We start from the raw sequence: 26841 nt of genomic DNA, 5'->3' as shown, positions 1-26841 counted from the left end.
TACACAACTTAACATCATAAGTACACGTGACTTTGTTAGGACCAGGGGAAGATCATTAATGAAAAGGAGCGGACCAAGGTGACTTCCTTGTCGTACGCCTGACTTAACTCAGAATAGGGATGAGAAAGAGTTTTTAAAATTGACTCTTTGTGTCCTGTCACTCAAACCACTTAAGATCCACTTAAGAAGATCACATAGAAACCCTAATAGATCAAATTTCAAGATTAGAAGGGGAGGATTTACAGAATAAAACTCTACTCTTAGTTGTCGTTGTTGTTAGTTGTGTTAAGAGGCCTACAACTATGTTGCAAATGGGGCGTAATAATGTTTTTTAGTGAGCTTCGGTCAGACACCAGTCCTTTGAGATACCTCTGAAGTTCCATGCGTTCATGCTTCCCTTCCTATGATGTGGAATAACAAACGACTCCTTTTATCTGTGTTGAAAATTGGGGGTCTTTAAAAGGCCTCAGCCTGAACCTGAGCACACTGCCTTGGACTACGTGAGGTCTCGGAGGGTATACTGTTTGAACCCATTGCTTATCTGAAAAAGTGAGCTTGCACTTATAAGCAGACAAAGCAGCAAGTAATAAGCCTTAAAATATATATTTACAACCTTAGTCATAGTACATCAGTAAAGATCGGGCCAATCAAAGCAAGCTATAAGGCTATTGTAGCGTTGAAAGATTGCTTTGCAAAAACAGTGGTTTCGTTTAGATGACTTTTCAGATATTTCAATTAATTTATTCAATTATATTAAAGTCACCTAAAAAAACACGTTATGTATATAGAAGTACCAGGAAGGAATAGTTCAACAGACAGACATTCAACGTCATTCACATCCTCAAAAGTTAGTACATCAGACGTTAAATCTGAGTCAACGATAACGAGTCTGACGATAAAGCCTGCAAGTTGTGCACTTACCTGGAAAAACTTCGGAGCTAAGAATTACCGGTTTTAACCAGGTTTCTGTAAACACGAGAAAAAACTATCCGTATACAATTTATGGGGCTTCAATTGCGAACGTCGGCGAGTGCAGACATGCATTTATTTCTCTTGTGCTCCGGAAGACAATCGTTGAAAAAAAAACCGAAATGAAATAAAAATAAGCGGCAAAAAGACGCTTATTGCGATGAAAAGTCGCAAGTTACTATTATTTTGTGTTTTTAATTAGTGCTTCTAATACTAAAATACAAAAAAATGAAATAAACAAACAAATAAGGTGATGAACCCAAACGAAGTTCGGGCGCAGCGCCAACGTTTTTCGCTGCAAAAGAGCAATGCATACTTCTTTTTCGTATCGACAGCAGCAACAACAAAAGCTTCTGCCGTAGTCGATCCACCGCGATCGTTAACCGCAACACCTTCCAACGAACTCAAGCCTATTCACAACGAAAGGGCGCACTCTCTCTCTCCGTCTATGTCAGCGACGGTGCAAAGCGGGGTAAGCGATAAATGCATTTCCCCTCTTCCTGGCCCTGCCTGACCCCAACTGCCAAAATGCCTGGGCTCGCTTGCGAACCTCTGCTAAGTGTGCATTAAATAATGAGCCAAATAGCAAAAAGTGTAGTAGCTGCGGAGGAGACCACACAGCAAACTACAGAGGTGGTCCAGTATACAAGGAGTTAAAAAATCGGATCAACCAAAGAGTGTCAACAGCACGATCTTACCACACACCATTGATAACTTTCAAATCCACACCTGAAGTTTTCTTTTCGTCAGCAGCCCGATCTTCGCTCGGCAGTTCCACTATAAATAAAAACGTAAGTTTTTCAAGCGTTATAAAATCGGGTCATGCGAGCCCTGTGTACAATGTCCAATCACCACCTACAGTCTCTTACCAACCTGCAGAGCACACAGAAAATAAAATGGAAACGATGATACTCAGAATGCAACACAGTGTGGATGAATTTATTTCTTTTATGCAAACGACCATGCAAAGTATGTTTACAAATCAAAATATTTTGATTCAGATGCTCCAAAACACCTTATCAAAATAATCAATGGCTCCCTGCACTGTGGAATGCCAACTGCATTTCACGTCACAAACTTGAGCTAGCACAATTTATGAATGACAATGAAATCGACGTAATGTTACTTTCAGAAACCCACCTTACAAACAAACACAATTTCCAAATCCGAGGGTATATGTTTTACAATACCAATCATCCTGATGAAAAGGCCCATGGAGGCATTGGAATCCTGATTAAAAACCGCATCAAGCGCCACTTCTACAACACGTTTGCTACTAACTACCTAATTACCTGCAAGCCACTTCTATCAATATTCAGTTGGGTTGTCACAATCTAGCTCTAGCAGCGGTATACTGTCCTCCTCGATTCACGATATCTGAAGGCCAGTTTATCGACTACTTCAACTCACTAGGCAAATACTTTATAGCAGCAGGAGACTATAGGTAGACAACTGTATTACGCAATTATAAAACCTAGCAATAAACTTGACTGCGTTTCTCCTGGTTCAGCTACACACTGGCCGGACTTGATTGATTTCGCAAAACAACTATCTCCATCCAGCTCAAAATTCCCACTATGGAAAGCCCACTCAACACTGAGCCCTCCAACAGTAACGGTTGCGCCAACAAGGACCCCTGCAGATTGCTTCGCCCGAAGCGACAAAAACAGAGCCGACACATTCGCTGCCCACCTTAAAAATGTGTTCCAGCCAAATCCAGCAACAAACGTGCGTAATATAAGATCGCAAACTGAAGACGACTTTCCTATTGCCGAACCAATTGTATTTCGATCAAGCGAAGTCATAAAAATTATAAAAAAAACAGCTACAACCGAGAAAATCTCCAGGCTGCGATCTAATAACTCCAGAAATGCTTATAGAACTCCCACTATGCGCTGTTGGTACCGTATGCCAGCTGTTCAACGCGATGTCAGGATACCAATCATCATAATGATACCAAAACCAGGAAAAGACCACACGCTCACCTCCTCATAATGACCGATAAGTTTACTTTCGTGTCTATCAAAACTCTTTGAAAAATGCCTTCTAACCCGTATCATACCATACTTCAGAAGACATAATAGTATCCCAGCACATCAATTCAGTTTTCGCGAAAAACATGGAACTATCGAACAGGTGAACCGCGTAACATCGGAAATTCGAACTGCATTTGAAAATAGGGAGTACTAAACTGCGGTATTTTTGGACGTCTTTCAAGCATTCGACATTCGGCTTGACGGCCTAATGCATAAAATCAAAAAATTGCTCCCCAATAACACGCATAAACTCTTGAAGTCATATCTTTACAACAGGATATTTGTTGTGAGCTGAACATAACATCGAAGCTAGAGTTCCTTAAGGCAGCGTTCTCGGGCCAACATTATACCTACTCTACACTTCTGATATTCCTACGAGCAGACAACTGACTATGTCTACGTTTGCCGACGACACCGCGATCCTCAACCGATCTAAGTGTCCACAACAAGCATTACACGTAGTGGCGAAGCCCTCAAGAGAGCGTGCGAAGACACCTACTATATATAGCCGTAGAATTGAAAATCTGCTATTATGGTCCGAGTTATACACCAATCGAAAGGTATCGCAAAAACTAAGAAGAATGCATACCAAGACTTTTGAAATACAGATTTGTTTGGGAGAAAAAGCGGTGAAAGTGTAAAAGTAAAAGTTAAGAAAATTGGTGCTGCTGGATACGGTGAGGTGGGGATAAGAGCTTCCGGCTATGTAGCTAATTTTATTCTTACTGAGAATACGCGTCGAATGACACCTCATTTGTTGAAATCCGTTGTCCAGTTCAAAAGTAATTTTAAAAACAAGATTTTCTTCTTCCCAAAATTAAAATGTTTGTCCCTTTGTTTGTGGGTTTGTATGCATCCCATCTTAGTTTTAGGGTTTTGGAAAACCTATGGGTGTATAAAGTAGCTTGAATTGGAAAACGTTTGTTCTACGACTTTTGGAAAAACATGCTAGTTTAGCGGAAAATCCAAAAAAAAAAAAAAAGCAGATTTAAAATGCTTATAGTATCTAAACAACTAATGCTACAGAAACGTGCTATATATCTCTGAAAAGATAATTTAATTTGCTAAATACCCTTCATAAGGTAAAGTTGTCTGAATATAACAGATTTGGAGTTATGACAAAAAGTTATTTTTTAAAACCACTTTTTGACTATTTTCTTAAAATTGAGTCGAACGATTTCTTTTTAAATTTCAAATCATATAGCCCTTGAGATTCCTCAACTCTTGATATGTACAGTGGCGAAAAAAAAAATAGCACCACTTCAATACATTTTCTTCTGGGTAAAATAAAATTGTTTTCAGTGTTTGTTTTTTTCAACACACAATTTTTTTGTACTCTTTAGTATTCTTTCTAACGAAAAAATGTGTTAGCTTATTTTTGAATCCTGCCTATAAATTTATTTTTAAGAGTTTTATTAAAAAAGCCCAAAAAAGGCGAAAAAATAATAGCACCACTACAACATTTATTAGCAAAAACCCCATATTTTGCCAAATAGCCTTAATACAAAGCACGGGTCAATTAAATTTATCTATAATTAAAATATTTTGAACATAAAAAGTTTGATAATACCATTGAAATGGGACGTGGAAAGCATTGCACTAAGGAAAGGCGTGATATCATCCAAAATTTGATAAAGGATGGAAAATCTTACAGAGAAGTTGGTCGATTGGTCGGATGATGGTCGGACGAAACCAATCTATGAGCAAGAAGGATCCTTTCAAATCTGCTACTGAGCCTAAAAAGGAGCTTAAAATAAATGCGACGGTGCAAACTGTGCCTACATATCTCAGGGAACCTAACCTATAAACCAGCAGCCCGAGAAAAGTACCACTTTTAAATGCCAGATATATATCTAAGCGAATGAAGTTTGCCAAGGATCATGCAAATTGGTCACCCGATCAGTGGAGGAATATTTTACTGTCAGGTGAGAGCAAGGTGATTATGTTTGGTGGAAAAGGATCCAGATCGTATTTCAGACGTCCAAAGAACTCGAAATTTAAGCCCCAAAACACCACAAGGACCATAAAGCATGTAGGGCGTAGTGTGATGGTATGGGCCCGCTTTTCCTATTACGGAGTAGGCCCGATACATTGGATCAAGGCCATCATGGATCAGCACGTATACGTGGATATCATTTTTATTTCTTAGACGTTGATGCACTATGGTCAGTACAAACAAGTGGCCCTTACGACACCAAGCAATGCTTGTTACGCGCGGAGCCCTAAACCGATTTGGGCAAGTAAACGAAATCGCGGACATGGAAAGAGACGACATAACAATAGACAGTTTAAAATACATGCTCACATAGAATGGCTAGTAACATTGAAATTTACAAATTATTGGAAGATAGAAAATACGTAAGTTTATCATAATTAGTGGCATTAGGGCTATCAATCAAGTAAGACGTGGCACAGTGCATTATAGTCGTCACAAAGAACCCAAAAAGGATCATGAAGGGCATAATTGGATCTACAAATTGGCAGGGACAACGGACGAAAACGACGAACTGTTCTACAGGGTACATTCCAGTTGAGGGAACTAAGAAGGAAGGGAGAGTCAACATCACAATTAATTAATTTATACAAAAACATAACTCCATGACACTTTCTACGATGGTTCAGGGTTGGTAAGTCCAGCAGGCGCAACCTCGCATGATAAGAGGGCAATCGACTTCCTGTGTCCCAGCTTAAACCTCTCAAAGCAAATAAAAGGAATTGTTTTTGAACGGACTCTAACATATTTTGGTAACAGCTAATTTGAGGTGACCATATACACGAGCAATATTCCATTGACGGACGAACAAGAGAAACATACTAAAGCTTTGTTGTGTATGGATCATCAAACTCCCTTGACCAGCGCTTCATAAACGCCAGGAGACTTCTGGCTTTGTTAGTTATAGTAGATATATGGTCTTTAAAACTAAGTTTATGATCAAATAGAACGCCAAGATCCTGAACAGAAAAAATACGTTCAAGGGCGTTATTACCGATAGAATAAGAATACAGAGATGGATTACCTCGATAAAAGGTCATAGTTACATTTAGAATAGTTCAAATTCAACATGTTAATCATGCACCACGCATACAAACAATCAAGATCTAATTGAAGGTCATTTTATGAATTAGGTAAACACATGGACAAACATAGCTTGACATCATCTGCATACATTAAAACAGTTGACGATTTTATGACATAAGGTAGATCATTAATCATTAAGCCAAAAAGTAAAGGTCCCAGGTGGCTACCCTGTGACACTCCAGAAGTAACATTAATTATTTTTGAAATTTTATTATTAAAGCAGACCATTTGAGTTCTATTAGAAAGGTAGGAAAGTATCCACTCTAGTATGTTGGGTGGAAAACCTAAAAGGGACAATTTATAAATAAGAATCCTATGGTTCACTGAATCAAAAGCTTTAGAGAAATCGGTATAAATCCCATCAGTTTGATGATGTGTCAGAAAACCTCTAGTAATTAAAGACGTAAATTCAAGTAGGTTTGTAGAAGTAGAGCGACATCTAGTGAAGCCATGCTGACAAGGTGAAATAATAGACCTGCAATGATGCTGCAGGACTTGTTCCCTTTTTTAAACAATGGGATAATAAGGGATTCCGTCCATATGGATGGAAATCTACATTGACTTAGGGACAGATTAAATATCAATGTTAAGGGAAGAGCAAGATAAGATGAACAATTCCTAAGTATACAACTTGGTATTCAATCAGGACCCGGTGAAAATGAGAGCTTGAGAGTATTAAGACTCTGAAGAACATGAGATACATCAATCACTGGTTTGAAGATAGAGTTCAAATGAGGTAGCGGGTATGGATAATCTTTGATAATGACATTATTGCATTTCGTATAAGTGGATTGAAAAAAGTCTGCGAATAAGATGCTACCTTATTATTGAGAAAGAGAGGAGGGAAGCAGCTAGATTTTCGTTTAGAATTGACGAAAGAAAAGAAAAGCTTAGGATTACTTTTGAAATCCCGCTTACAACGAGACAGGTAATTTTTGTAACAATCAGTATTGTACTGGACAAATTTCACCTTAGCTGAGCTATATTTGGTGATGTCTGTCTGTAAGCCGGATATTTTGAAGCGTTTAAATAATCTGGTTTTTTTATTCTTCAGATAAGATAGTTGACGGATAAACCATGGAGAGCTGTAAGAATTCTTCATGGAGGAAAGAGGGACATGTTCTTCAAATAGACGGTAAAGGATCTCATAAAAGTACCTAACTGCATCATCAACAGGAAGGTCAACTAGAAAGGACCAGCTTACTGTCGATAAAGATTCCACTAGTCTGCCGTAATCAGTCCTCTTAAAACACAAACTAGGCTGTACATTTATTGCAGTCCTAGGATTATTAAAAAATCCATTAATACAGAGCTGAAGGGTAGGATGATAACAATCTTCAGGTAAAGAAATAAATTCAATACCTGATGATTCAGAAATATCAACAAACTCAGAAGTTAAATTGGATTTGACTCCAATAAGAACGCCTCCTCCTCGACGGGTCTGACGATCCTTTCGATAAACAAAAAAGTTATTAGACAAAATCTCACTATCGTGTACGGATGGGTTAAGCCAGGTCTCAGTGAGTACAATAACACTGGCATCAAAAATTGAACTATTTATATAAAGCGTAGAGAGTTTACTAAGAAGCCCCCGAATATTCTGATAGTGAATTAGGAAATTTAGTTTTTTGAATTTATATCAGAGCTGGGCGCCGACAAAGAAGTCATGGAAAGGGTGCTATTTTTTTTTATATACTCGTGGACAATTATATCAGCAGGCCAAAAATTGGGGCAAAGAAGTTTAGAGAACAGCCCATCCGGAACAAGTATTTTAAATGAAGAGTAATCTCTAATCTGTTTAAAATTAAATTTGGTGATGTCAATACCATTTTGATTGGGAAGGGAGAGGTTTGTGACAATATGATGCATAACGTCATTTACTCTTATTGCTGCATTCAACCTAGACACAAAAATAGATTTCCTAGGTACCATGACAGCGAGTGGTACCGGAGAAGAGAGAGCAGGGCTATGCGTGTTTTTCCTAGGGATCACGCTAGTAAGTGGGACAGGAGAAGGTGCAAGGGTATTAGCTATAGGCAGTACAAGGTGCGGCAGAGCCCCGGAAGTGGCAACAGCCGGTGAACGGTTAGTAGGCCTTAATGACTCAGGCGAAAGTACAGTCCCCGAATCTGGCAGCGATTGCCCCGTGGCGTCATTCGTTGATGACTCGATCCCATTGGGATCATCCTCGTCGCACGACACATAGCCTGCAGTGGGGCTGGGAAGAGAGAGGTTGGTCGAGAGATCTGGAACGTGTAAAGAGACATTAGGCAGTGTAGGACTACGATTTATATTTAATGAAGATTGACTTAGAAGAATCCGACCTTTAAAGTTGGAGTCGCAAACATTAAATCGACTTAATAAGTCCGTAAATCCAGCACGTAATGCCTGGAACTCCAGCTCCGTTTGCCTCATAAATGCTCTTATATCGATTTTGATATGTAGGCATGTAGGGCACGTCCAGTCCAGGTTAGCATTAGATCTAGTGCGATCAGCAATTTGGGCAGCACTATGCCCAAAGTCTGCACACTTTGCGTGCGCAATGTTCTCACATAACCAGCAACTAACAATTGGCTGCCGAGAAGTGATTTTACCAACAAATTGGCAACCAACAACACAGCAGGCAGACATTGTTTACAAGTTGAGGTCAGTTAAATGTAGAATGTAGAAAAAGTAGAAAAAGTAGGAAGCTTTAGATGAGTGCCAACAAACAGCTGTGTGGCTTTGCAAAACGCAGAGGAAAGATAAGAAAAGACAGCGGTAAGACCAATTCAGCAAAGACCCGTTAACTCGAAAATGAGAGCCGGTGACTGAAGTTGGTAGAATGTAGCAGAGCGAACGGTGCGAGAGAGCGCCAAAACAACAATGTAAATAAGAAACAACAACAATGCACAAAGCACCCGCGTCTTTAACTATTATCCAATATAATAATAAAGATAATGGTTTTAACACAAATAACTAATTTGCATGCAAACGGCGGCCTCAACCGAGTTGAAAATGAAACTTTGGGATATATCAGATCGGTAATTTAGACACTAGGCGAATAAATGTAGGAGCAAATATAAAACGCGTCCGTGTACAACAGAGACCGAGTTCCGAATTTCATGGATACCATTATGCTACCTTTCGCAGAGTATGAAATGCCGCTCGTGTGGGTCTTCCAACAAGATAATGACCCCAAACATACCAGCAAGAAGGCAAATAAAAGGAATAGGGACAACTCTGTGAACCATATGTAGTGACCTCCGAAGTCTCCAGACCTTAATCCAACAGAGAATCTATGGTCGGACGTCAAGAAGGCAGTCGCTTCATCAAAACCAACACCCATCGGATCTCTTTGGGGAGTAATTAAGGAGTCCTGGACTCAAATTTCCATAAAGCGATGCAAGAACCTAGTTGACCCCATGCCAAGACGCTGCGCAGATGTTATTTCCAATAAAGGATACACCACAAAGTATTAAATGAAGAATATAAACATAGATTTAACAGTTCAATATTGTTATCTCATGAATATTGGTAGTTCCTATAATTTTAAACCCATTTTTGAAAAGTGGGGCTATTATTTTTTTCGTTAAGTTTTTCAAGTTTTAGTAAAGTTTCTTAAATATTTTAAAAACTAAAAAAGAAATCAAAAATTTTTTTTCACTTTCTGATACTTTGTTGCAATTTGATTCCAAAAAGGTATTGCATGTTTTGACAGAGCTAAAAATATAGGTAGGGTGACTATCCAAACATTGCTCGAGTAAGTGGTGCTATTATTTTTTTCGCAGCTGTAACACTTTTTGCCCTAAAAATTACCATTTGGAAGATATTAAGCGATAAAAAGTGCAACTCGTTTCAGCTCCGTATACAAAATATTTCACAATTATTGGAATAAACAAGAAAAAAACCAATTTAATGAAAAATATTCTTATTAGATTTTTTCAAACGGAAAATCTGTTATGGTTTTAGGGTCCTTTACTTGCATGAAGCTAATCGAAATAGGAAACTTGATCTATTTGTTCTACCCCTTTGCAAAAACCCGCTAGCAAAGATCCTGGAATGTTCGGAGTGGAAATATTCAGAGAGACTTGAATATACTCCCCGTTCGAGACGTAATAGCGCAACACATGGAAAATTACTATACAAAGCTGTCAACCCACCAACCTCGCTAAAGCATTAACGTTCGCATGTAGCCGTTCCCGCCTTCGTCGTAACGACCGTCCCATCCAGCGACAATTATTAGGACAGTCTAACAAAAATACAGTTTAACAAACTGTTAGAATAATGTAGTACTTTAAGATTTTAACACATTTTGTTAGTCTCGTAAGAGAAGATTCAAAATAAACAACCAAAGTGTAAACAAAAAAAATTTATACAGTTTAGTTAGCGTGCTTCTTGTCTTCAGATAGGAAAACAGTTGGAAAGAATCTAGATTTTTGGGTTAAATGAAAAGTAGAAGACGCTGAAGATGGCTGTTTAAAAGATTTTTCTTTTTTTAGCTCGTACTCTTTAACAACAATTCCTGTAGCCCAAAATTTGGCAGAGCACATATTTGCAAAATGATAACAACGAATACCCATTTTATTGAAATTGTTTAACTTTTAGATCACCCTGATTTTGCTACCTTGCATACGAAAGGTTTTGGAATTCCAGCATTTAAGTCAACATGCGGCGTTGGAATCAATGTCATCTTATTAACATCGTTTTTCTCGGGCATCTCTTTCGAGAAGCATGTTATGTACTTTCCGAAGAATCTAGTATAGCCTTTTACTCTACGAGTAACAAGTATAAAAACAGTTTAAAGTAATCAGCACCATATATTTATATAAGGCAGGGCAATCCATTTTGCCACCAAGTAAATAAAGTATAAAGAGCAAATCAATTACATTTCTTCGATCTTGAAGTGGGGATAGATGCAAAAGACGACATTTAGCGGTATAAAAAGGAGCGGAATCGGTGAAATGGAGATTTTGAAGGGCAAAACGCAAGAAATGCTTTTGCACACGCTCAACGCGACGGATATGAATGACTCCAGTCGGGTTCCAAACAAGTGCCACGTATTCTAATTTGCAACGAAAAAAAGAGAATAAGCTAAGTACAGTATATGGGTCAGAGTAATGTGTTGCATTGCGCTTAATGAATCCATACATTGCATATTCTTTAGGAATAATGTAGTTGTTGTGTTCAATAAACAGAAATTTAGAATCGAAAACAATTTCTAAGTCCAGGCACTCATGTTTTGTGGGAAGAATATGAATACTAATAATATACGAGCAGATAACATTATTTATTCGTTTGCTGTATCTAACTAATAAGCATTTCGAGAAATTCAATATTCCGGTAGCACCAATTGCCTAATCTATTTAAGTAATTTTGGAGGAGTGCACAATCCGAAGATGAGTTAACGGACTTGAATAATTTGAGGTCATCTGCAACCCAGTCGTACCGTCAGGCATGTGGTGCTTGATTCCACAATAATTTCCATAGGAAAAATTCAGGGGTTGGTACCACGTAAACTTTTTCAGGGGGTTTCAGGGGGAATTTTTTCGACGAAGCGTTCGCATATGAAATTCTATAGAACAAATTCCAGGGGGAAATATTCCCTTAGAAGCAAGCGCAAAGCAATTTATTTTTAAAACAAACTTATATATATAAATTTGTTTTCCCCGAGCATTTAAAACATAATCAAATGGTATAAACTTAGATAACGTTGCTAGTGAAACAAAATACAGTTTTTACTATATTAAATATGTCAAAATATAAAAGCATTAGCAGATTGTAACTCTTAAATTGTCCAAATTAATGATTAATGTCCTTTAAAAGCATATAAAGCATAATTGTTAAAATTTCGATGTCTAAAATGTACATATATCGAAATCGAAATTAAACAAGGAAGAACGCTATAGTCGAGTACCTCGAATATCAGATAGCCGTTAGTCGGCTAAAGGGACAAAAGGGAAATGGAGATATTCAAGCAGCAAAGCGAGACTGAAACCCCTAATCTCAATATATGGTTATGTGGGCGGTAGACAGATTTAAGCGTTAGAGTGGGCGTGGCAAAATTTTGGATCAATCGATAGGTACTGACGTGACTAATATATTTCAGTTAAAATTGTTTATCTAGCATAAAAAATTGTGGGCGCCACAGGTTTGGGCATTTTGTGGGCGTTAGAGTGGGCGTGGCATATTCGAGTAAGAAACTTGCGCTGCGCTCAAGGCTACGGAATCTAAATCTGAAATCTTAATTCTTTATCTTTGATAGTTTTTCGAGATATCGGCGTTTATATTTACGATTGGTTGAAGTTTGTGGGCGGTTTGTTGCGTTAAAGTGGGCGTGGCAAACTTTTTTTGGGTCAATCGATAGGTATTGATGAGAACAATTCATTTCAGTAAAATTTTGTACTCTAGCATCAAAACTATATTAGCCACAGTTTTGGTCTGAAACAAACTTGCGCTGCGTAAGAAGCTCAGGAATGTGCATGCCAAATCCCAATATGTTTGCTGTAGTTTTTCTAACAAGTGGCAGCATAATAAAATCTATATATATGTAAATAAAACTAGATTTAAACGTATAATTGTGTTTGTGTATTATATTTACAGAAGCCACCAGGTCTGACGGCACTAGTTTCGGAGACTATACCAAAAATGTCCGTGAGGCGCTTCAAAGGTCAAAGAACAGGGCCTACAAGAATGCCGCCAGGACCAAAAAAAATAACCAAAAAGGACTAAAATAATTTTTAGTGGCCAAAAGTTCCTTACTAGTTTTTGATGTAGATTATCTAGCTAAATAAAGCATATTTTGGAGAACAATTTCCATAGAAATTTCCTATTTCCTAAATTTTATTCGAAATTCTGAAATATTAAAAGAATGATTAGAGTTTAATATGTCAAAAAACACCGAAGCTATAATTTGTTTCAAATTATTTTCCCACCAATTTTCCGATCGTTCCTATGGCAGCTATATGATATAGTCGTCCGATTGTAACAAAATTAAATTCGAAATTCAGAACTAATAAAATAATGTCTTTGTGTTCTGCATTCTTTAACGAGAAGAACGTGAAGAATGAGATAAAGTAGAATAAGTGGTTTGAAAAAACTTGGCAAAAAGATCGGCTATCGCTATCGCTATCAGTTGTTGCGGTAATACTTATGAAAGATAACAAGGAAGGATTATTGGTGGATTTACGCTTAGTGTTAACAAAATTTAAAAACTTTCTCGGATTCTCAGAGAATTTAACTTTACAACGATTTAAATAGTTTTTGTAACACAGAGAGTTAAGCACGGTAAAACTAAACCGAGACTTAAAGTATCTATAATAAATAGATTGAGAACCGGTATCTTTGAATTTCCTATAAAGTCTGGACTTCTTAATTCTTAGGTATGTCAACTTTTTACTGAACCAAGGTGGTTTGTTGGAGACTGACGGATAGTATAACGCAGTGGTTGGCAGCGGCCTATCTAGTGAGCATAGGGAAGTGTTCTGCCCATCCTCTGCTCGCTCACGTATAACGTACATGTTCGTGTGACTTCGGCATGGGTCTTCGGGTCATTTTTTCTCAACTTCGGCGCGCTTTTTTGTTGCTGCGGCAGAGGATCTCAGTGCAAAGCAGAGAAACGTCTCGCTACAGCACGCCGCGCGCAAACTTCGTGTTTGTTACACTCACACTAATGCAAGGCAATCTTGTGATGATATGTGTGTGCCGACCACTGGTATAACGGAACACAAGAATTAAAAAATGAATTTACTGTACTGTAGAAAATATTTATAGGATCATTCATATTTTGGGATGAGTAGAGATCGGACCAATAAAAGCCTGATATATAAAGATTTGGCCGCTGAAAGTCAGCATTGCGAAAACAATGTAATCGCTTAGTTGACTACTCTGATTTTTCTTCTTACACAGCACCAGTGTCGATTGAGACCTCGAAAGCAGGATGATATGGATCTTCGGGTTGAGTAAGAAGTCCTATTTGGGAAGTCCTAAGGAATATTTTAATGTAGTTAACTTGAGATAAAGATATGTCAAGCAAACCTTCTGTGAAATCATTATGAACTAAAGGAAGTAAGACATTCGTTTTTTCTCCCAGTCTCCCAGAACTACAAGATGGTCTCTATTGGACAGTTTTTTGAGACTGCCTGTAACTCATTTTGTTTGAAAAAGGTTGGATACACTTTGAAGCTCGGTATATTTTAGCTGCATCAGTCGAAGCGTAAAATATCATTGCTTCAAACCGATCAAAAAATAACCTTTTTTGGATCTTGTGCGAGAAAAAGAATTGGTCGAATAGAAGAAAGCATTCGAGAAAAAGCATTTTGTATTTACATACCATGTATACAGCTTGGTTATTTTCAGACATTTCGAGCCCTACTTCACGATAGCTGCAAGTTGTTTTGCATTTATGATCCCAAACCTTAAATATATCCGAAAACTGAAAAAAAATTGGAGTGTCCCTAAGACCCCAAAATGGAATTAATCTCTTTTCGATCTGTAAATTTAGATTTCGAAATCTAAATCTACTCTTTGCAAAGAGTATTCAAAATAGTTTTATAATAGTTTTCATAAAAAGTTTATCGACACAATTGCAATTCCATAACGACTTAGAAACTCCGATTTTTTAGTCGATAGAAATAAACTACTTAAATAATTCACAGGAAAAATCTAGAGTTAGAATGAGCTTTATGTAAATGAGTCTATGCAAACATACGGAATATTTAAAAAAAAAAATAATTAAATGATTTTTTTAAGAATTTGAATTTCTATGTTGAAGAAATACGGAGGACAACAAAATGAGACTTTATAAAAGGTATAGATTTTTTATTTTAACGCAATGACTCATCTTGTTCTTATATAACATTGTATACATAAAGTTTTTTATTTTAACTCAATGACTCATCTTGTTCTTATATAACATTTTGTACATAAAGTAAAAAAAAAAACAGATTTTAAACAAGAAAAGGCAATGTAAGAAAACTTTGACGCCAAACGGCAGTGTGAGCCTGAATATTACTTTTTCAACGTTTCCCCTTACAAAAAAATACTGTAATGTGAATAGACCAAAAACGTGATATTTTTGAAACTGCTTTTTGAAAAAACATTCGTGCTTCTGTCGCAAACTGACACAATGTGAACAGTGAAGAAAAAGCAAAAAAAAAACTCTTCGCTTTACCTGCGTACAGCTCAGTAATAATTTACGTATAAACATATATACAAGGTGAGTTCCAAAGAAAACAGGACTTATAAAAAAAAAGACAGAACAAATAGTTTTTTCGTTTTGCACGGTCCAAAAGCATGTCGAACGAGTGTTTTAGCTCGTTGCCCGGTATGGCCGCCAGTATGCCGGTGCAAGCCTTTTGAACTGCCTCTACGTCTGCATAACGCTTTCCTTTCACCGGCAAATGCATTTTTCCGAAAAGGTAGAAGTCGCACGGTGCCATATCAGATGAATACGGGGAGTGGTTGATGGTTAAAATGTGATTTTTGGTCAAATAGTCGGACACAAGCGTCGATCGATGAGACGGCGCATTATCGTGCAACAAACGCCTACTTCCATCTTCGCGATATTCGGGCCGAACACGTCGAATACGGCGCACCAAACGCTTCAAAACTCCAAGGTAGAATACCGCATTAACGTTTTGGCCGGGTGGAACAAATTCTTTGTGGACAATACCCTTGGAATCATAAAAACAAATCAGCATTGTCTTCACTTTTGACTTCGCGATTTTTTGGGTTTCGGCTCGTCCGGCGCCTTCCATTCAGCACTCTGGCGTTTCGTTTCGGGATCATATTGAAAAAACCACGCTTCGTCACCAGTCACAATCTTGTAAAGGAAGTTCAGGTCTTTTTTTGCCTCTTTAATGATGTCCTTCGAATGTTGAATTCTGAGCAATTTTTGGACGACAGTCAATTTGTGAGCCCAAATGTTCGGTCAAAATGCGATAAATCGATGTTTTGGAGATGTTCAATGCTATTTCCATGAATTTCAATGATGATTTCGGCTGATTTTTTATGAATTCACGCACAGTTTCGATGGAATTTTCGGTGATCACGGATTTTGGTTGGCCCACATGTTCATCGTCATTTATGTCATCACGACCACTTTGAAAACGTTGAGACCACTCGTGCTACGGGATAGGCAATCATCGCCATAAACTTGTTTCATCAATTGAAACGTTTCGGTAAAAGTTTTACCAATTTTAAAACAAAATTTAATGTTGGCTCTTTGTTTGAAGCTCATTTTTGCACAGATGACAAAAACCTACTGACACTTAAAACGCAATAACCAAGATGAAATGTCATGAAATTTTTACTGGAAGTCGATAATCGATAGCAGATTCTAACGCACCAGTTGACATATAGATAACGCCACTAGAGGGCGCTAGATTAAAAAAGTCCTGTTTACTTTTAAACTCACCTTGTACAAAAAAAAAAAAAGTACTTTTTTTTCTGTTTCTCTGATATTTGAGGCAATAACATAACGCGGCAGCAAAAGTAAAGACCTTTAGTTCAGGTCTTTTTTGTTTGCTCACTAAGTAATTGAGCAATGAACAGGTTTGTTCGTATTAAGCGATTAGTAAGAGACCGAGTCGTGTGCGACAAAACGAAAGAGAAAAACAAAGAGTCGAGTTCCTCCAAAACGAAATTCCACGGCATTTCGAGCGGCACCTAGTGGTCCTACTACTACACCATATAGCTGCCATGGGAAAAATCGAAATCTTTTGTCGGTTTCGGTAAGTTATATGGGCTAGTTATATATACATTGCTCACATAGGATCGACCTGCAAGGGTATATAAAATATGGCTTGACGAAGGTAGCTTCTTCCTTGTTTATGTAATATAGGAACTATCAGTATATTTATATAAAAATCTTTCAAAAATTCGTATGTGTGTATGATTATAATTGTTTGATATGCAAACAACAACATTAGATTGCCGAAGTGGGCTTCCTATTTTTTTAAATTACCTTTTTCGACGATTAGCGGAGCGGACACATCAGTGTGGTCATGTTCAGGATTTGTAGTATCGAAGTTTTGGTGATCCTGACTGTAATTGGCTTTTAAATCATCAGTTGCCATGTATTTATAATGATTATGGTCCAACAAATCATCACCAGCTTCGTCTTCGGAATCAGAAAGCAAAGTTTCATGCATAACCTCTGGAGACACTACCTTGCATTTTTCTTGAATCACACCCGTATTGGTATTAACAGTGGATGTTAATGTGACAGTTTTAAGGGTTTCCATAACCGTTATATATCCTAGGTTACTTGCAATGTGTAGAGCTGTATTACCGTTCTGAAATAAAATATTTAAGTTTTCGGGCTTTTAATAACTTGTTTATTACAAGCATAAAATGTTATTCATAGTAAACTGAAACGGGTTTTAGTCGAATCGAATAAGTTTTAAGTACTATTATTTTGATCATTCCTATGGTAGCTATAGGATATATGGTCCGATCTGGCTAGTTCCGATTCATATACTACCTGCAATGGAAATAAGACCTTTGAAAGGTTTCATGCCGATAGCTCTAAAACTGAAAGACTAGTTTGCGTAGAAACTGACAGACGAAATTGGCTAGTTCGACTCGCCTAGTGATTGCGATCAAGAACATTCATACATTAGCGGGTCTGACACGTCTCCTTCACTGCGTTGCAAACTTCTAAAGTAAATCATTATACCCTACTCAAGGGTATAAAAATGGAAGGTTTAACTTTAAATCTATTGTATATAGACAATTTAAGCTATGACTATGCGATTAACAAATTGATTTACCTTTTCAGCGGCGTATAATACGTATACGAGTGATTCTTTGTGAAACGTATCGAGATTTTCTTTATGGTCCCAAAACGGTTTCATATTTTTATCAAAAAAAAAAATAAAAAAATTAATCCATTTGACAAAAGCAAAGATATGGCGATGCCTTTTTTTGTTAAGCTTATGTATAACTTTAAAATACATGGTGTAAACAAAAAAGAAAATAATCGTTAATCCTTACTTTTAAATTATGTTGTAACGAACTGTTTTTAACCGTTCTATGCTCTACTTAAACGACGTGACTAGCTCAGAGATATTGTATATTCGTCCCACCAAACTCTTTAAGATCTTTATTTTGGAACTAGTATTTTCAGTAAGAATAAAACTATGCTAATAGCCTGGGTCTGTTTTTTCCACAGCTCACAACTGTAGCACATTTTACCACTTTTATTGACCAAGCCCCATTTTCTGAAAAAGCCCCATTTTTCCGAAAATTTAAAACATATCTTAGTGCAACGCATTCACAAAAGATTAATCTCTAGTGTTGCATAACAGAAATCTTTATAGATGGCGCCAAAACAATAGAATCAGCTATTGCATTTGCAAGGCACATAGCAATTAATTAAGTTTTGTTTGGAAACTTGAAATGGCCTAAAGTGGTTAAAATGCATTCCAATCAGTGTAGTTTGTATTATGTAGAAAAAACTCATTATTGTCTTCTTAATAGAGCAAAATTGTAAGTTGCCTTGCAAATGCGTATTTTTGATAAAGTCTTATCTTACAAAAGGGATTTAAAGTAAGTCCAGAAGAGTCCATCAACAAGATGTATTGTATGTTGTAGAGTTTTAAATTCTTGTTCAAATGATTGTAATTAAAAATATCCCCTTTTTCGATGGTGCATGAAATTTTTATTTTTAGGACAAAACTCCAAACTGGAGATTTATTTCGCAAGTGGTACGAAGCAACGGGACAATTTTTAAAGAAGAATGCTGTGTTTAATTTTATGAAAGCTGCCTTATCAGAAATAGAGTTTGAACAGCTCAGCCTGACGCAAATGAGGAAGAGTTCTTATGGTAATTTAAGTCAGTTGTAGCTTGCAAATTCTCAAGCTCCTTTCAATATGCCCCGAAAAAGCTAAGTACATGAGCCAAGCAAAATGCCCAAAGCTTTGTCCTCTGGTGAGGCATTAGCTCATCCTCTGCAAAAAACTTTTACAAAAGAGCAATACAAGATGGTAGCTGACCAAAAAAAATGTGCCGACCTGATTACTTTTCAGTAAGTAATAACAAAGCTGAAGTTCCGCCGCAGTCTTATAGTCTACACAGCAAGACGGCTGATTTGTTGATTTGCGAGTTGACGCAATCCAGTTACAATCAGAAGCACTCGGCAGGACTATGCTTAGTCTCGAATATTTTTGCTACAACAGTCACACCTTTTTGGTTTATAGATGCTGCAAAAAATGTAATTTGGAATAACCGCAACCCACAATCAATTCGATTTTGTGGGCCATTAAAGTTGAAATTTGAGCAAAAAAGCAAGGACTGCATTTTAAAGGAAGACGAATACGTAAAGAACCAAATATATAAATTGGTGCCTTGCAAATTTATCTTAATATATGGGAAGTTGGTGTATATAAATTTTAACCTGTATTTAATAGTAATTGATGACAAGGTAGTAAATGCGCTGACGGGCACCAACTCAACACAAGCCTGTCCAATTTGTGGAGCCACGCCCTGTGCCAAGCCCTTTTCACAGCTGGATTCGATTTTTATACCCTTGCAGAGGGTATATTGATTTCAGTCAGAAGTTTGCAACGCAGTGAAGGAGACGTTTCCGACCCCATAAAGTGTATATATTCTTGATCAGCATACCTAGACGAGTCGATCTAGCCATGCCCCTCTGTCCGTCCGTTTCTACGCAAACTGTTCTCTCAGTTTAAAAGCTATCGGTCTAAAACTTTCCCAAAAGTCTTCTTCCTTTTGCAGGTAGTACATGAGTCGGAACCAGCCGGATCGGACAACTATATCTTCTAGCTCCCATAGGAATAATAGGACACACAATTTTAAAAAATTATATCTTTGATGGTTTTTAACATTAAACCTCCTTAGCTTGGAAATAACATTTTTTATTTAGTTCTGAATTTCGAATTTCATTTTATCAAAATCGGACGATATAGCTGCCATAGGAACGATCGGAAAATTGGTGGGAAAATAATATGAAACAAATTAAAGCTTCAGTGTTTTCTGACATATGTATACTCGTATACTATTGGGAATATCATTTTTTGTATTTTTATACCCGTTACTCGTAGAGTAAAAGGGTATACTAGATTCGTCGGAAAGTATGTAACAGGCAGAAGGAAGCGTTTCCGACCCCATAAAGTATATATATTCTTGATCAGGATCAGTCGATCTAGCCATGTCCGTCTGTCCGTCTGTCCGTCTGTCTGTCCGTCCGGATGAACGCTGAGATCTCGGAAACTATGGAAGCTAGGCTATTGAGATTTGGCGTGCAGATTCCTGAGCTTCTTACGCAGCGCAAGTTTGTTTCAGCAATGTGCCACGCCCACTCTTACGCCCACAAACCGCCCAAAACTGTGGCTCCTACAGTTTTTATGCTAGAATAAAAATTTTAAGATAAGTGTATTCTTCTCATCAATACCTATCGAGTGAACCGAAAAAAAAATTGCCACGCCCACTCGAACGCCCACAAACCGCCCAAACCTGTGACGGCCACAGTTTTCATGCTAGATAAAAAATTTTAACTGAAATTTATTGGTCTCGTCAATACCTATCGATTGATCCAACCTACCTACCAACCGCCGGTAGGTGGCGTATTTAAATCTCGATTTGCTGCTTGCATATCTCTATTTAGCTGAGTAACGGGTATCTGATTGTCGAAGTACTCGACTATAGCGTTCTTCCTTGTTAAATTTAATAAACATAACTGCAAGGGTATACAAGCTTCGGCTTGCCAAAGTTAACTTTCTTTCTTGTTTGAATTCATTTTGCACGCAGGGTATACAAATCAAGTGAAGAAGTGGAGCATTTTCAAGGAAAATTATAAAATAATGTCGTTCTTCAGCGAAAAAGGGAAATCAAGGCCGTTTTTGGTCGATCAACCGAAAGCTCGAGGATTTGGAAGTACCAATGATGGTGTTCACGCCAAAAGGGCTTTTAATTTCTGGAGGCAGTGTCGAGCGGCAGTTTTATCCAGATGTCTGACAATAAACACCCACGCAGGTCGCATAAAACCCAAACGTACTCCCCTGTTTTTCGTACCGTCGTTCTTGGGACTTCGTTCTTCCAATTTCAGCGATCAAGCCACCCCGTCCCAACAGATGGTAATGCTCGGCGAGCATTTTCCAATCCTCATTGCCTTTTCCAACATCTCTGGAATCGATGAGCAGCTCATTACAAATTTAAGAACGATTTTGATATGCCTTTCATGCCAGCTTCCAATTGCTGTTCCTAAATTCCAAGCCTTTTGTTATCGAACTGCCGAGATAACCGCAAGCGTTCATACATTGTCAATTCACGGCAGTGATATCATTGAAAATTCCGTTCTTCCTACTGGATATTTCGGAGAAGGACCTAGAAAAATTTTTTTAAATCCTTCTGCACACGCCAGAAAACGTGGTAGGGCTGAAAACCTAACAGACGCATTTCATCGAGCTCCAGATACTTCTGTACCGATAATTTCTTCAGTGAATTTGGATAGACGAATTCAGCGACGGAAAATAATGTGTCTTCCATTAGAGGTTTTGGACCCATTAGAATGCTCATGAAATCAGGATGACACCACGGCGCTTGAGGATCAAAGCCCTTTTAATGTATTAGATTTAAAACACCAAGACAATGTTGAGTTGGGAAACGAATAACATTTCTTTTCCTAAGAGGTGTAAAATGAAAATATATTTTTAACTATACACTACTAATTGTCTCTTGTTAGAGGGCTACAAGATAAATGCGATGTATATTACTTTCTTTCTTCTAACCTTCTAAAGGCGTGTCACACCCATTTTTTTCAGTGGATATTAGCCGATTTAACCCGGTGCAAAAAACAAAAGCCAAATATCTTGCTCCGTTCTTGAGTTATTACTTTGGTCAGAAAACTTGGTCCCCGACAGCTCAAATTTTATATTTTACACTTTCACCGCTTTTTTTCCAAAACCAATTAAAATGTTTAATGTCTTGGTATGAAATCCTTTTACTTTTCGCGATACCTGTCCATTGGTGTATAACTCGATACGATCGGATCATTACGGTAGATTTTCATTTCTTCGTGTATATATAGTAGCCGCCTTTGCAAAAAGTGAATTTGTAGTCAACGTTAAAACAAACAAAAAAGTGTTGTCGCGTGCCACCCTACAAATAGCTAACGTTTTTCTCCTCAAATCCTTAAGAAAATATCTACGTTTGAAAAAGTCAACCCATTTTTAACCAACACGGATTCTTAAATAATAGAAAAAAATTAACAATTTTTAATTTATAAAACTAAACTATAAAAAAATGTATAAAAAAGGGCACTGAGGACATACTAATATAATAAAATACTCACATTTGTTAAAGCATTGGGATTCGCTTTGTGGCGTAATAGGAGATTAATAATCATAATGTGGCCTTGCTGAGCAGCTTGATGAAGTGGTGTGTAGCCGATATTGGTAGACATTTCAATGTCAGCATCGTTTTCCAGCAAAAATTTTACAAGATCAAGGTGACCGTTATGCGCAGCAATGTGAAGGGGAGAATAACCATTTTTAGTGCGTTCTGATATTTTAGCGCCGTGTTCCAGCAAAATGCGGGATATATGAACATGGCCCCCATGTGCAGCCAAATGTAATGGTGTCAGGCCGTTTTTGGCAGCGGTACTTGTAGCCCCATATTCTAGAAGTAGTTGTACCATATCAACGTGTCCTTCTTGAGCCGCCAAATGCAAAGGAGAAAAGCCGCTCTTGCTTATAACCCCAACGTCTGCACCATGTTGTAACAACTGCTGTGCAATTTCCAGATTATTCTTCTTCGCAGCTATGTGAATGGCACTTTGGCCGTTTCGCGCACATAACTTTGGTAAGGCGCCGTTTTTCAGTAGTATATCTACCACAAGTTGATGATCATAGTGCGTTGCCACGTGTAAGGAGGTCACATCATTTTTCCCCTGAAAATTAACAAAAGCTCCTCTTTCTATAAGTAATGTTACTATTTTCGCCTTTCCGTATTTGCTAGCCAAATGCAATGGAGTTAACCCCTTTTTGGTTATAGCGTCTAGTTGCGCACCGTTATCCAATAACACTTGAACTACATCTTCTTGCCCTTCTTTTGCAGCAATGTGCAAGGCCGAATACATGTCGTTTGTTGTAGCATTAATATCCGCACCATGCTGCAGTAATAACATAATTATATTAATATTTCCTAATCGAGAGGCTACATGTAATGGCGTTTGGCCTTCTCGGGCAATAGCATCTACTTCTGCGCTGCGGAGCAAAATTCGAATTATATCCGTCTAAAATAAATAAAAACAATTACATAAATAATTAAAAAGACTATTAGGTTCCTTCAGATTATACCTGATTAGCACGAGCGGCCAAATGAAGTGGTGTTTCTCCTCGTATTGTTGGTATATCTGGTCTAGCCTCATGTTGTAGTAAATATATTACAATATTCAAACATCCTATAAAATTGTAAATGTATTCTTATATGTTTATTTATTTTAAGATTTTTTAAAAAATGTAATTAAAAAACCTTTAGCTTTTACTTTAGATCAAATGAGCATAATTTGCAGTCAATCTAGACATGTCCGCCAGTCCGTTTCTACTAGTGTCTCAGTTGTGAATAATGACTCCAACAGTCTCTGACAACTATATGCCACTGCTCCCATATGAACAAACGGGAAATCAAGATAAAACGCTATAGTCGATGGCTTCGACTATCAGATACCCGGTACTTAGTGTGAGTGAGTGCGAGGGGGTTTTTTTTTGTATACAGCATGGGATTTAACAACTTTTGTATGCATTCTTTATCCTGTCATAAGGGTACACGATAAAGAATGCATACATAAGTAATTGATTTTTTATAGAATTAAAAAAATTTTTTTTACAAGTTTTCAAAAATATTTTACCAAAATATCTTTTTATATAAAAATGGAAACAGTGCGAAAATTTAAAAAGTTAGACTTTTGTGTCCATGTGCTATTTTAAATGTACCTGTACTTACCCATAAAACTAGCAACATGTAAGGGTGTCAGGCCAGATTCTGTGGTTGCGCCAATGCTAGCTCCGTATTTAATAAGTAGTTCAACTACCTTAATTCGATTTTTTTTGCAAGCGATATGAAGAGGGGTGAAACCGTTAAGTGCTCGAGCATTTGGATTTGCATTGTAATCGAGCAACAGTTTCGCTACTTTTACATGACCGCAGTGAGCAGCCACATGAAGTGCTGTTAAATAATCGATGGTAACTTCGTCTACAGGAGCCTTGTTGTTCAGTAATAATCGCGCTGCCTCATCGTGCTCTCCCTGAGCAGACATATGCAAGGCGGACAGGCCATTCTTAGTCTTTGTCAGTATGGGAGCCTTTTCACGCAGCAAGTGCTCAATGACCTCAACATGACCAGAGCGTGAGGCACAGTGAAGTGGAGTCAAGCCATCACGAGTTGCGGCATCTATCTTTGCTCCTCGAGATAATAACAAACTACATACTGATATCTTTCCCCATTTACATGCCACGTGTAGAGGGGATATATTATGTTTGGCCACATAGTTAACATCTGCATCGTTATTCAAAAGCAAAGTGGCGATTTCAACATTTCCATAATGAGCTGCTATATGCAACGGAGTGAAACCAGATTTGGAAACAATGTCGGCATTATGATCGTGCTGAAGTAAAAGCTTGGCTGCATTTACGTCGTTCTTTTTGGCAGCAATGTGAAGTGCTGGGAGGCGAACCTTACCGCGAACATCAGTTTCAAGCAAGACAGCTACTATTTTTTCGTGACCCTGCTGCATCGCTACAGCAAGTGGTGTAAAGCCATCTTCTGTAGATAATGACGGGTTCGCTCCATTTGCCAGTAAGATTCGACAACAGTTATCGTGGTTTTCTTGGGCTGACATGTAGAGAGGTGTGAATCCATTAAGAGACTGAACGTTCACATTGGCATTGGATATAATAAGCTGATTGATAACCTCTTGCTGGCCTGCCAAAGATGCAATGTGCAACGCTGTATTTCCCTTTTTAGTAGCATTATCAACCGCTATGCCTCTCCTCAGCAACTCACAGCATATATCCACATATCCGTCCTTTGCAGCTAGGTGAAGTGCATTTAAACCGTTCTAAAATGACACAAATTGGCAGAAATTAAAAATGTGTATTAATAGTAGACAAAATTTAATCGAAAATATTTCAAATACAAATACACAGTGATATTAAAAAAATAATTATTTTATTATTTCTCTGGCCGTTTCTTTGACAGCTATATGTTAGTGTCGTCCGATTTTTATTAAATTTAATTCGAAATTTTTAAAAATAATGATTATCCCAATAATAAAAGATAATATGTCAAAAAATACCGAAGCTATAATTTGTTTCATATTATTTTCCCACAAATTTTCCGATTATTCCTATGGGAGCTATAAGATATAGTTGACCGATCCGGCTGGTTTCGACTTATATACTACCTGCAAAAGAAAGAAGACTTTTGGAAAAGTTTCAGACCGATAGCTTTAAAACTGAGAGAACAGTTTGCGTAGAAACGGACGGACAGACGGACATGGCTAGATCGACTCGTCTAGTGATGCTGATCGAGAACATATATATTCTTTATGCGGTCGGAAACGTCTCCTTCACTGCGTTGCAAACTTCTGACTGAAATCATAATACCCTCTGCAAGGGTATAAAAACAACACCCCTTCAATTAAAAAGGTGATTTGCGGTTAACATCATAGCGATTTACAGGGTTAACTGAAAACTACAAACGATACTGCGTTTAAAAGGTAATAGCGTTCCTCTGGTATCGTCGAAGCGGCTCCGACCATATAAAGTATATCTTTCCTCGTTCTTAGGCACCGAAAGAAACCCACTTTAACGCCCACAGACCGCCCCAAACTGGTGGGACAACATTTTTATACCCGTTACTCGTAGAGTAAAAGGGTATACTAGATTCGTCGGAAAGTATGTAACAGGCAGAAGGAAGCGTTTCCGACCCCATAAAGTAGATATATTCTTGATCAGGATCTCTAGCCGTCTGTCTATCCGTCCGGATGAACGCTGAGATCTCGGAAACTATAAGAGCTAGACTGTTGGGATTTGGCATGCAGATTCCTGAGCTTCTTACGCAGCGCAAGTTGTGCCACGCCCACTCTAACGCCCAAAACTGTGGCTCCTACAGTGTTGATGCTAGAATACAAATTGTAACTGAAATGTATTGTCCTCATCAATACCTATCGATTAGCCCAAAAAAAAGTTGGCCACGCCCACTTCAACGCCCACAAACTTCTAAAAATCTTAAGTATGAACGCGGGTATCTCAGAAACTATCAAAGATAGAGAATTGGGATTTCAGATTTAGATTCCGTAGCCTTGTACGCAGTACACTTTAACGCCCACAAGCCGCCCAAATATGTGGTGCCCACAATTTTTATGCTAGATAAAAAATTTAAACTGAAATGTATAAATCTTGTTAATACCCATCGATTGATCCAAAAAAAAGTTTGCCACGCCCACTCTAACGCCCACAAACTGCGAAAACCTGTGGCGCCCACAACTTTCACGCTAGAAAAAAATGTTAACTGAAATGTATTAGTCTCGACAATACATATTGGTTGACCCAAAAAAACTTTTGCCCCGCCCACTATAACGCCCATAACGCTTAAATCTGTCTACCGCCGGTAGGTGGCGCATTTTAATCTCGCTTGGCTCCTTGCATATCTCCATTTCCCTTTGGTCCCTTTAGCTGAGTAACGGGTATCTGATAGTCGAGGTACTCGACTATAGAGTTCTCCCTTGCTTAAATATTATTTCATAAAAATTT

General features: G+C 37.8%; 2 protein-coding genes across 5 annotated transcripts in view; one reads left to right on the top strand and one right to left on the bottom strand.

Moving 5' to 3' along the window:
• Positions 1-12865, top strand: part of pan (transcription factor pangolin) — a 138817-nt gene extending 125952 nt beyond the window's left edge. Inside the window, exon 5 of one of the 2 annotated variants that reach the window (XM_065867378.2) lies at positions 12667-12865. In XM_065867378.2, coding sequence (XP_065723450.1) covers positions 12667-12682 — 16 coding nt within the window. In that variant the 3' untranslated portion in view covers positions 12683-12865. The remainder of the gene's footprint in view (positions 1-12666) is intronic. The other variant, XM_065867376.2, reaches the window with a different exon arrangement.
• Ank (Ankyrin) overlaps positions 1-26841 on the bottom strand; it is a 57891-nt gene that overhangs the window by 5728 nt on the left and 25322 nt on the right. For 2 of the 3 annotated variants that reach the window (XM_017088685.4, XM_065867373.2), the window contains exons 4-7: positions 24032-25145; positions 23386-23489; positions 22380-23321; positions 17030-17360 (exon numbers count right to left, since the gene is read on the bottom strand). In XM_017088685.4, the coding sequence (XP_016944174.3) occupies positions 17030-17360; positions 22380-23321; positions 23386-23489; positions 24032-25145 (2491 nt within the window). The remainder of the gene's footprint in view (positions 1-17029; positions 17361-22379; positions 23322-23385; positions 23490-24031; positions 25146-26841) is intronic. The other variant, XM_070997168.1, reaches the window with a different exon arrangement.

Source organism: Drosophila suzukii, chromosome 4, assembly GCF_043229965.1.
Source record: "Drosophila suzukii chromosome 4, CBGP_Dsuzu_IsoJpt1.0, whole genome shotgun sequence".
NCBI classification, from domain to species: Eukaryota; Metazoa; Arthropoda; class Insecta; order Diptera; family Drosophilidae; genus Drosophila; species Drosophila suzukii.
This window is presented reverse-complemented; position numbering and strand designations above follow the sequence as displayed.